This window comes from Schistocerca piceifrons, chromosome 2, assembly GCF_021461385.2.
Source record: "Schistocerca piceifrons isolate TAMUIC-IGC-003096 chromosome 2, iqSchPice1.1, whole genome shotgun sequence".
Classification (NCBI taxonomy): Eukaryota; Metazoa; Arthropoda; class Insecta; order Orthoptera; family Acrididae; genus Schistocerca; species Schistocerca piceifrons.
Genome location: NC_060139.1, coordinates 832,831,534 through 832,844,288, shown reverse-complemented (window position 1 = coordinate 832,844,288; position 12,755 = coordinate 832,831,534). Strand labels below are relative to the sequence as shown.

The 12,755-nt window shown below is 40.2% G+C and overlaps 1 protein-coding gene across 1 annotated transcript in view; it reads right to left on the bottom strand.

Annotated features, from left to right (window-relative positions):
* Positions 1-12,755, bottom strand: part of LOC124774951 (mediator of RNA polymerase II transcription subunit 12) — a 365,571-nt gene that overhangs the window by 79,185 nt on the left and 273,631 nt on the right. The window contains exons 34-35 of the mRNA XM_047249660.1: positions 4,588-4,830; positions 2,145-2,297 (exon numbers count right to left, since the gene is read on the bottom strand). Of these exons, the coding sequence (XP_047105616.1) occupies positions 2,145-2,297; positions 4,588-4,830 (396 nt within the window). The remainder of the gene's footprint in view (positions 1-2,144; positions 2,298-4,587; positions 4,831-12,755) is intronic.

Here is a 12,755-nt window from a genome sequence, read left to right as displayed (position 1 = left end):
GCCGTCGGGAAGACATCATGCGTGAAGGGATGCAGGTGATTTGCAGCTGTCAGAATGTCTTTGATCACTACCACAGTTCCCATGCAAGCACAGGAGTATGTCTCTCATAGCATAGTACTACTCCCACGCCCATGGTGCACTGCACATTCCGAGCCACCGTTCACCTGAGACTGGAATTTGTGGAGACAATTAGCGAGCGACCTAGTGTAGCAACATGTTTACATTGATGGTTGAATCCTGATTGTCCCATGTCCACTTCAATCATAAGTGACGATGCCACTGGGTCAATATATGAATATGTTGGCAGAGATGCCACAGATCACCATCTATCCTACTTTATGGAGCAGGTAAGTCTCCGAACCCCACATTCTGTGAAGAGTTGTGGGCATCCCACTATTTAGCACTTGGTGGTAGTTTCACTGTCCACCTACCTCTTTCTGTAGATGCTTACGACAGTAGTACATGAACATTCACCCAACTTCACCATTTGCGAGATACTCGTTCACAAGCTCTATGCAATAATGATCTGCCCTTTGTCAAAATCTCTTACATCAATGGATTTCCCATTTGCAGCCCCTATCTTCACCACAGTGGTTTTCCATCCACGTCTACACCGCTTACATACTTCTGTTACCGCATCGCATGCTTGCAATGTCACCAAGTGGCATCCAACATCACAGTGGGCAGTGTTTTGTGTGTATCATGTGAACTAATGCATACAACAGACAAACTTTAATAACTGTTAGCATATGAGCATTTGCCTTTTCAACTAATAGTCTGTCTATGTCATCAAGGAGAACGATATTTAATAGACTGTGATGTGCGCCAAATATCAGGTGATTATATATTGCCCTTTGTATACACTTCACCTATATTTTTTGTTTCATGCTACAGTTCTGTTAAGCAGAGTGTAAACATATCAAACCTCTAATACAATTTTGCACAGGCATAGTTTATGAGTTTGCATTTTATAGCTGTTTATTTAGTTATTATTGGAACTCCAGTCCACAGTTGCTGTAAACAACTGGCATGTAGGGCATTCATGCTAAATATAAGTTCTGTTGACAGTAGCCTCTCCATGCCATCTTGCATTCATGATATAGATAATTCATATTACTTTTTGCCAAAAGATAGACTCTCTTACTGTGCTAGTCCTACATGAAATCTTGGCCCATGATTAGCTGTTACATTGTCAAAATAAATCTTTTTTTTGAAATTGTGCTCATATTGTATTAAAATTGTTGCTTCAAATTGGCTTTAATTAAACCACTGATTTAAATACTGTAGTGTTATACTTTAACAGTCTGTTTTACAGTATTTGTTAATTCTATTCAATAAAGACTCTTTCCTCTTTCCAATTTTTTTTTTATATTATAATATGCTAGCATTCTGGTTAGCACATTTGTAGAAGGTTTTATTGACTCTTATTGAAACTGTTTCACGCATCTATTTACTCCATAAATTGCTAATGTATATTTCATGTAACCTGGACGAGCAATGGTGCGTTGTGCTGCAGACATGTCAATCATTGCTGCATGTCAATCTGCTAAGTTTATACAAATTCAACATGTTTGTTAGAGTAATGTATGTGGTGCACATAATTTTACATAAAATAATTAAACTTATTTGGCTTATTACTTTGACTGTACTGTATTTACATATGTTGACTAGATGTGATCAAAAAATTATTTGTACTTGGGTGTGTGAAAGAGTTATATACCCATAATTTGATTTTTGATATCCCTACTTGCAAATCTGATGCACTTTTTATGGCAAGATGCCCCCATCTTACTGTTTTGTGGGTCTGGAGATAGTCATTATAGACCAAAATTAATAACCTGATGTATAACTGGAATAATTGTAAAAATATCCATGTGGTCCATTCCATTGTCATACAGCACATAAATTTATGCACAGAATGTGCGCCTACTGCCACTCTAGCCTGTGGAGCTCTAATACAACCTATCACTCAGGTTCTCAGTTATTTAGGGGGAGGCAGAAGGGTGTAAGAGCAAGGGAAATATGACAGGCAATGTGAAGGATGGATAGGTAGTGCTGTGGGTGATACAAAAAAATCAAGGACGACACTGTAACTTGTAATATTGAATAACAAACATTATGCATGCTAAAAGTACAGCACTAACCTGAACTGGCTGCTGAATTGCTCCCATAACAGGTTGTCCTGGCCCAACTTTAGCACGTCTCCGATTGCGCTGTGCCTTCGGTCGTTTGCCTCCAGTTCCCCGCGGTGACTGGTCCGCCGAATTTGGTGTGTCTGCCTTGCCCTCATCCTTCAACTGGGTGCAGTACACACATGAACACTACACTTCAGGATTAGAATGAGTTCGCCCACACGGAAGCACACTACGCATTTCACACTGGTGCAGAGAGAGGAGCACAACACAAAAGCAGCTGCCTGAGCAAATGTTTAGCAGGAAATATTTAGATGACATCAAGAAGATAAGAAATATGTATCTCAAACACAAGTAGCTCTTCTAGAATGCAAAATGAAAAAGACACCAAATAAAGCCCGTACACTACTCCAAATTCAGGACAAGCCGTATGGGCAACACAGAAAACTTAAATGTGAAAGTCTTTTACAATAACAATCAAACAATAAAATAAGGAATTGAAAGCATACATGCTGCACAAAATTCAAATGAATAACACAAAGAAAAAACACTCACAGAATTTGTTTCACTATTTGGCAGATAAAGCAATAACTAGAACATTAGATGGAACACACACACACACACACACACACACCACACACACACACACACATGAATGGATTGTACAAATATAAATGAAATACATATAATTATCAACATGATGCATATTGTGTTAAATAACAGTTTTGTTCATTTCTTATTTTTTTTAAACAACCACCTCAACACATATAGGCAAAATGGAAATTGAACATTGATTTTATTAAAGTTAAGACCATATGCGTCCCTAGGCCTGCAGGCCTGCAAACATTTCACCTCAAAGTAACATTTCCCAATCTAGTTTCAATATTCTCTATTCACTAATTGTATGCAATAAACAGCTGTTACATAATGAGCTCTCACATCAGTATAACAACTTCAGAGCCTCTGCTAGCCATTTGGATGATGATAGCAAAATATCACTGGAGAATAAAGGAGAACTGAGAGAGATTACATCAGAAATTCTCCTACTCACCAGATTATGACTATAAGCCTTATATCATATGGGAGACTAATAAAAAATTTTTTGACACACAAGAATTACTGTAATGAATGAAAGTTTTCATAATATCACAGAAGCTGTTGATCAGACCACAAAAGAGCATTCAAACCAAACTACTGTCACTGTCAGTGTGATGACCAAAGGGAGCAGTGGGGGCCTAAATTACACACATTAACAGGTTTACAACTGCTCCTTCTCAATGGATTCTCCATTTTTCACAATATTTGACATTGTAAGAGGTTGTGACATATTCCAATGTGGCAAACTGTCACCTGAAGAAATCTTCCTTAATTTTTTCAACTTAATAAAAAGATACAGGGCAATGTCTTGAAGATATTTTCGTTCTCATACTTAAATCTACAAAATCCTACATGATCTGAGAATCTACTGAATTAACTGTCTCAACAGCTGCATAGGGAAGATCTACACTCAATTTCAGACTTGATTTAGGAGGTGTCAATCACCTGAATTGGTGAAGACCTGTCTAATTGTGTGGAGATTTGAACCATATTCAATCTGAATATACGTTGATTGCTGTCACTCAGCTAAGTATGAAGAAATTCAGGTTTAATGATAATGAAAATGGAATAGCACATGTATATGATCAAAGAGGAACAATAATTATGAAGTTAACATACTAAATAGCAACTATGTGCCAGCCTAGTTGTGTGCAGAACAACCATCAGTTTAATGGCAGCAGCAACTCATCATTGCACTGGCTGCACAAGATGATGTGGAACCATCCTGATTGATGAGCACATAAAGACAACAAAAAAGTAATGAAGGGTGACTGGATCTAATGCACTGTCAGACAGTCATAAAACATCATGTCCATGGAGAGATCAAATGAATGAAACATTTCCCAACTGATAAAATTGTATGTTGTTTTGCGCAATTTACGTTGTTAACAAGTTGTATGAAAAAGTAGAAGTGCTCATCATATAACAGCAAGTACTTGTATTATTTGTCTGTCAGCAACAACAGAAGACATATAAGTGTTACCATGCTATCTTATTTAAATATTTCCCATGTGAGGAAAAATGAAATTCCTCCCTGCTTGGTGAAATCAGGTGTATTGCCCAGCCCAAGCATAGGGTCTGAAATCCTCATAGTCCTGTGCAACAACAAAGTATTCCATTTTATGGATTGACTAGCCTGCTCTCCCTCCAATTTCACAAATACCTCTACTTTAACTATCCGCAATATATAATTCAAACCAATATCAGCCATTTACAGTTGATTCAACCATTTACTGTTAATTCAGGTTGCTACTGGGATTCCTGATTTTGCTGTATTTCATGAGCTCCTAAAAAACTGTTGGTGGTAGTTGACAATTAATCCATAAAAATAAAATATAACTAGAAGGCAGAAACTTACTGGTTTTTCCTGTGGTGGTTCCAAGTCTTCGGGTGGCAGAGGTGGAGCATCAAGATAATACGATACTGGCCAAGCAATAGCATGTGTATGATATTTAAGAAGACGATGTGTATCTTCATACAACAATGGTTTCCTTTCCATGCGCACTGCACCAAACCAAGCCCAAGATAAAGGAGCAGGATTTTTATGGCCTTCAAGAAGATCCCACGGGTTGACACGTTGTTTCTCAGCCACTTGAAGTCCCTGTGGAACCATTTTGCATAGTATACATGTATTAGAACAATTACATAATATAAACTATATATTTCTTATATATGATTTATATTTCACTGGAAACAAATATTTGGAAGAAAAGTTATTTTCAAAAGATAAAGATCTGACATCTTCCAACATTTGGTTTCTATGTTACCATTTTGGCAATTTGTACACTTAACAAAACAAAAATTTGCCAGACAAAGTAGGAGTCCTAAACACTGATATGGGTAAAATACAGCATTCATTTTTTTTCCTTTTAGTTTGTATTGAAGAAATACAAAAGTGGTAACATTACTTGAATATTATGCAAAAATGCTCAGGTTAATGTCTGAGACCTGCATTCAGAGGACAAAAGTGTATTGGTAGATGGAATACACAGACATTATCTACAGAAACAATTTATATCAACAGAGTAGATGGAACAGGTGTTATTGTCACTGGTGGATTCTAAAGCTGAATGCTTAACATTGAAAGTGATGCCCTTCCACACAGCTGACAATAAATCTGAATATACTCTGAGTTTGTCCAGGAATTGTAGGTTGCAGCCATTTGTATTGGAAGCTCTTGTCTTCTTCACGTTATTTGTAGCTATATCCAACAATGCCCTTCTATACAGGAGCAGCAGTAAAAACATCTAAGTTCGGTGTTCGGACCAGTCACGTTGAAATAATATTTTACACCATATTTCATTTCTACATGTTAAATGAAAGTGAGTGCTTAATGGAAGGACAATTATAATTAATTTCACTTTATGAAATGTTGGTGAGAGGCAATTTTATCCAAAAATATTTTCACAGTGAAGTTCTTGAAGGCATTCGGTTCTCATATACCTTATCTTCCAGAGATCTCCCAGATCTTATCTCCCAGGTAGCTGATGTCACTTGATCACTTGTGTAGTACATGGGTATTCTCTGGCACTGTAATGACAATCTTTGGCCATAAATGTGAGTCAGTACTCATTTTTAACTTGGGCATAACATGCATTATTGTTTTGCATGTAAAATGTCAACAATAAAACAAATATCAGCCAGTAAAAAAAAACAAAACTGTAAAGCTGGCCACGGTGGCAGCACTGTCATGTTTACACCCAAGAAACAGAAGTGTGTGTGTGTGTGTGTGTGTGTGTGTGTGTGTGTGTGTGGGGGGGGGGGGGGGGGGGGGGGACAGTGTATACAACAGTAATTCTTACAATTCAAGTGCTATCATACACTATTTCACATTGCACAGCATAATATTTAAAAACCAACTAGCACTTTCATTTGAGAATACTTCTTGTACACTGTCACTACAACTAATAACCTATGAAATATTGGTACTGTGCACTTTGTTTGTTATATTTTTGGGCATATACTGGAACCTCATTCCATTCAGTATTATGTCCCTATTGCGCGTGCGCGTGGGCGTCCGTATTAAACAGAACAGTACCTGCATATTGACAGCTGTCTCTCCTTTCACACCAAAAAGCCCCTCACATACAGCATGGTCACTCATCGATGGTTTATCTCCAGTGATGAGAATCCCTTGCCTACTTTACTGTAGGTTTCATGAGCGCCTTCACATAGAAACACTATCCCCAAACTTAGCAAGCAAACAGATTTCCCTTGCCATCTCTTCACACATGCCTAATCTTCTGACCACGCCTTTTATCATTCCCTAAAATGAGGGATATCCTACCCAAGATCCTTCCCACACTTCCTAAAGTGACATTCTGTTGACCACTCAACCTATGCAACATCCTGGTTCATCCTGATGTCACTTCCACTTCCAATCCCTTGCCACAAGGGTCATATACCTGTAGAAGACCCATGCGCTAGACCTGACCAATACAACCACACAGGACTTCCTACTCCAGTTCTGTCACAGGTTAACACTAGCCTTCAGAGGCAGGGCCACCAGTTACAGCAGCCATGTCATATACCAACTCTTCTGCACACTGCACAGCTTTTTATTTTGGTATGACGATCAACCAGTTGTCCACCAAAATGAATGTCCACCACCAACCTGTGGACAAGAACAAAGCTGACCATCATGAAACAACATGCAGCTGAGAACATGCTTGTGTTCAGTGCCACCTGGATCCTTCACTCCAGCACCAGCTTTTCTGAACTAAATAGGTGGGAGTTATCCTTGGATCACATGCTTGGCTTCTGCATCCCTCCTGGCCTCAGTCTCCACTAACCCATTGTCCCCACACACTCTGATCACCAGTTTCCCCTGCCTCTGTTCTTTCACCCTCTCCAAAAACCAATGACTCCTTTCATCCCTCTTGTGTGCCGCACCTCACCGGCTCACATGCCTGGCCCGTCCACCTGCCATCCCTAGGCAGCAAAGCTGCCTCCCTTATAGCCACTAGGTACCTGTTTGCTACCCCTCCTCTTGCTTCTCACCTTCTCCCTCTATCCACCCTACTCAATAAGACCCCCATCCCAGTCCACCTGCCGAATTGCAATCACAGTATTCGAATAGTAATCCTGGTATTGTCTATCCAACTGGCACAGTATGTGTGTGGTGTGTGTGTGTGTGTGTGTGTGTGTGTAGGGGGGGTGCACGCTCTGATAATTTGACATTTCTGCTATTCAGTGAGTGGTCTCCTTTACTCCTAAAGTATTTACTAAGTGATATGACAGGTATTCAACTGTATTTCATTCATACATATGTAGTTTGAAAGCTACCTTGTTGCTGTCAACAAGAGCCTCTAAGGTGGACATCAAAATAGAAATCTCCCCTTGTGAAGTTTTGTGTCTTATATGAGAAGCCCTGCAGGACTATCACAAAAATGTAGAAAAATGTACAAGAGCAGACATGTTAAGAAACTGAAGTACCAAACAAGTTATGCAATGTTTTTCAGCAATCACAAACTGAATGTTCACAAAAACATAAACTGAAAATTTTATCAGCTTATGCAGAAACAAAAAAAGTGTAGTATCCTACTGCTTTATGACTTTTGGGCAAAATTGTTTTGCACTTTCTTTTGCTTGAATAAACATTTGCTGTAAGCTAATAGTGATGCACCATGCAACTCATTTGAATATTTTATTCAGTTTAAATTCCAACATTGGATTACACAAAACTTACTGGCAAACGGAATCTTTGCCTTTTGCAGACAATGCTCTGACAAATGAGTTATTCAGGCACCACACACCACCCACCCTCACTGCTTTACTTATGCAAAAACCTCCTTCCTTTCTTCAAAAATATTTGAGAGTTGTGCATGGACAGCTCCTTCAGTACAGTTACTTGCTCGGGAAAGGCAAAAGGTTCTGAGTTGAAGTACCAGTCCACAACACAGTTTTAATCTGCCAGGAGGTTCCAAACTGGTGCACACTCCATTGTAGAGTAAAAATTCATTCTTGAAACTCCCCTAGACTGTGAAAAAGCCAGTTTTCCACAGTACCCTTTCTTCCAGGAATGCAAGCTATGCAAAGTATGCAGAACTGTGAAGTTTGGGAGTGTAGGTGAGGTGTCATCCAAACAGCGAGCTGCCAAAGCAAGATTGGCACCTCGCAATGAAACCACAGAAAATGATAGTCGCTGCATGCCACACCTACAAATGAGCAACGCCAGCATTGCCACACCCCCCAGAGCTTCGCTATGCCACCGCAATCAATGTTCTATTTACGGCTGAGCACAGGAATGCTCAGCCCAGTTTTTAGTCACTGTTCAAGATTACAGCATCATCTTAGATTAGGCCACCAGTGCGTTCTATGTCTTAGGCAGAACTATTTGTGAATGTAAGGTCAAATGTCCTGCGGGAGAAAAGTCTTGTAAGTCATTTATATCAAGTGATACGTTGATGTTCAGCGAAGGCTGTAAATATGCACAACATTCCTGTGGAAATGAATTGTACAAAATTAAGTACATCTTCTTATTATTGTTGTAATAAAGTGGACTAACATTTGATGTGTTGTAGTTTCTGCTCAGTCTCCTCTTAGAGCAAAGTATATAACCCATCATTTTACCAGTGAGAATATTTTTGTCTGGCACAAAGAAAGGCTATGACACTGCTCGTACCATAAGTCTTCACCTGATGTTTATTGAGTGCGCATCATACATGTGCTTTAACTGCCTGGTGTTGCCTTCACTCTGTTCTTAATATCTGTGTATCATATCAAGTGGTTAACTACGTCTGAGCTGCCACAGGAAATGTCTCTAAACGAAATTGTACAGTTTCAGGTGCAGCAGATTGAACACCTGTGGCTCAGTGTTCAGCAAACGATGACAGTACTCTCTCACCACACGGCACCACCATGGGTTGCTGCACCTAAATTTCACTGGTACCATGTAAGGAAGAAAAATGGTCAGAATATCAGGTGCAATTGGAGACCCATTTTGCAGCATACAACATTACAAATATGGAGCGCAGTGCATTCTTTTTGTTCACAGTAGAAGCCAACATTTACCGTGTGTGCGTAAAATTGTGTGCAGATACTTGTCCTGAATCAGTCAGGTACAATGACCTTGTTACGCTGTTAGACGATCATTATGGTAGTCAGATAGATATCACAGCATCAAGGTTTAAATATTTGATCTAAAGCAGCAGTCTTCTCAAATTCTAAAACAGTACAATGCCAAACTCAGAGGACTACCAAGGCATTGTAAGTTTAAGTGTTCTTGTGGAATCAGTTATAGTGATATCATGAATGTGACTCAATCACAAAGAACATATCAGACACGCGCATTCACACTGCAATTCTAAAACTGCAAGCTCCTGATCTAAGAACTGTTCTGTCTCTTGTGGAATATTAAACTATTGTGGACTCAACAGAGGTTGATTCTGTGGCTTCTTGTATTTATGCTGTCTGTAGTGCACAAGGCACTTTGTCTCAAGTACTTGGTAATGTTAAAGTGATTAAAAACAGGGTTCAGATAAACAGTAAATTTATAAGTAAAAATTTTCAGTCTTGTGGTGCATGACATGTACTACAGAATTCTGTGAGGAAGTCTTGCCCTCAGTGCTTTTCAAATCATTCTGGATGCAAAATGTTACCTGTGGGGATGGCATGGTCGCAATGAAACAGTTTGTTTACAAGGCAAACCAGGCACAGGCAATGGCTGCCACTGTGCGAGTGCACAGGCACAGCAAAGCTATCAATGGTGCATATGGTTATAGCAATGCCATTAACAATGGCACAAGCCAAGCCTCACACTTCCTCAATTCAATTACACTTGGACATTTGTGCTTCTGTTTCATGAACTAATAAAGACACATATGACACAATCACTAGCCCACTGTTACAACAATTACTTCTATTTTGTCTGCCTACAATGGGCATGAAATTCCAGTACTTGGCGTGTAGTTTGCCTGCAACTTTCCGTGGAATGATAAAATGTGTTTCATTCCATGTACCCTGTCCTAGAGACAGTGCAAACATATATGAGTTAGATTTGTTTGATGATTTGTGCAACATGTGCATAAACAACAATGCATTACAAATCAGTGCTTCAGTGCCTCACACTAATGTTTCTGATTTGTGTAGCAAGTACAAGAAACTGTTCCAATCAGGCTACGGAAGGGCTCAAGATTTTGAAGTGCACATTACAGGGAAAGACAATGCACAAATGCAGTTTTTTTTACACAGGGTTTGTTGCCCACACAATCTGTGAGCAAGCTGCTCAGGAACTGCAAAGATTGAAGGACAATATGGTTATCCAACCAGTTTCTGCAGGCAACTGGGTCTCAACCTTGTTCATTCTGAAGAAGCCATCAGGCAGTTTACATCTGTGTGCTGATTTTAAAGCAACAGTAGACCCACAAACAGTCACGGATTCCTTCCTCTTCCACATCCATAGGAACTGAGGGACGGATTGGGACGGGCAGATACTTTTCGAAGATTGATTTATGTGAGGGGTATTTACAATTACGGCTAGACAAGCAGTCAATGCAATACTTTATAATAAACATTCAACTACGTTTGTTCCTGTATCAAACACCACCATTCAAAAATGCTTCAGCTCCTGCAATTTTTCAACTGTTCCTGGAACAGTTAACAGCAAAAATCCCTTCTCGTACAAACTATTGGGATGATATGGTAGTCGTGCATCATACGCTGGCTGAACATTTAAAAAGTTTACACTGTTTGTTTTAAGTTCTCTCTGTTCTTGGCTTAAAGCGCAACAAAGAAGAGTGCTCCTTCTTGCAGGAAGAACTGAACTACTTAGGACACGTAATAAAGGCAAAGGTTATTCATCCTGCTACTTTGCACCTGTCTGCAATTAGAGATCTGTTGGTGGCCTGTAAGATTAAGGAGATCCAGTCAGTGATGGGGAAGCTCATCTATTGTATCAAATTTATTCATAATGTAGCACAAATTGCTACACCGCTCAAACTGACTGTTCCAGAAAAATGTTCCTTTTATGTGGTCCCAAGAATGCCAGAATGCATTTCAGCAACTGAAGGACACATTGTTAACGTGCATGCAGTAAAGGCGGAAACACGAACTGTGGTGATGTTATTACCAAATGCATCCAAACAGGATCAATGTGCTGTCATTTTTTTCTTGGATGCCAAAGGACAAACACCGGTACACATCGATCATAGAATGATGGATGTGCACTGGGCGGCATGTCTGTTGAAAACCACCACTGAGAAATGGTGTGTTGGTTCCATGCTGGTCATGATTTGACACATGATGCTGGTCAATCTAGGAGGCCAATATAGAAAAGCAGAAGTTATGCCAACTCAAGTGGGAGACACTCAATCTCATGCCCTATAGCCCTCATCTCTCTGCTAGTGATTATCACATCTTTGGTTCCTTAAAAAAAGGCTTTGAAGGGTTGTCAATTCTTGATGGATGATGACGTTAGGTGGGTGATGGAGTCCCTTAGGGAGATAGCAGAAAGGTTGGGGAAGAAGGCCAGTGTTCACTCTGTCTGCTTGCCAGAGGGTCTCATCCGAGATGTGGAGGAGGCCCTGCCAGTGGCGACAGAGAGCATTGGGTGCACCCAACTGCAAATCTTTGCTCATGTCGGCACCAATGACTCCTGCCGTCTGGGTTCAGAGGTCATCCTCAGTTCATACAGGCGGTTGGCGGAGTTGGTGAAGGCGGAAAGCCTCGCTCACGGGGTGGAATCTGAGCTAAGTGTTTGTAGTATCGTTCCCAGAACCGATCGCGGTCCTCTGATTTGGAGCTGAGTGAAAGGCTTAAACCAGAGGCTCAGACGATTCTGCAGAAATCTGGGGTGCAAATTTCTCGACCTCCGCTATCGGGTGGAGAAATGTAGGGTCCCCCTGAATAGGTCAGGCGTGCACTACACGCAGGAAGTGGCTACAAAGGTAGCGGAGTATCTGTGGAGTGCACATGTGGGTTTTTTAGGTTAGAGAATTCCCTCCCTAGGCCCGTAAGATGCCTCCTGAGACACGACAAGGTAGTAGTAGGCAAAAAACAACAGGGAATAACAATATTAATGTGCTAATAGTAAACTGCAGGAGCGTTTATAGAAAGGTCCCAGAACTGCTCTCATCAATAAACAGTCACAACGCCCACACAGTTCTAGGGACAGAATGTTGGCTGAAACCAGATGTAAACAGTAATGAAATTCTAAACTCAGATTGGAACGTATACTAAAGAGACAGGCTGGGCAGTGAAGGGGGAGGCGTGTTTATAGCCATAAAAAGTACAATAGTATCGAAGGAAACTGACAGAGATGCGAAATGTGAACTAATTTGGGTGAAGGTCATGGTTAAAGCAGGCTCAAACATGGTAATTGGATGTCTCTATATGCCCCCTGGCTCAGCAGCTGTTGTGGCAGAGCACCTAAAGGAAAATTTGGAAAATATTTCGAGTAGATTTCCCGACCATGTTATAGTTCTGGGTGGAGATTTTAATTAGCCGGATACAGATTGGGAGACTCAAACGTTTATAACAGGTGGCAGGGACAAAGAATCCAGTGACACTTTTTTAAGTACATTATCT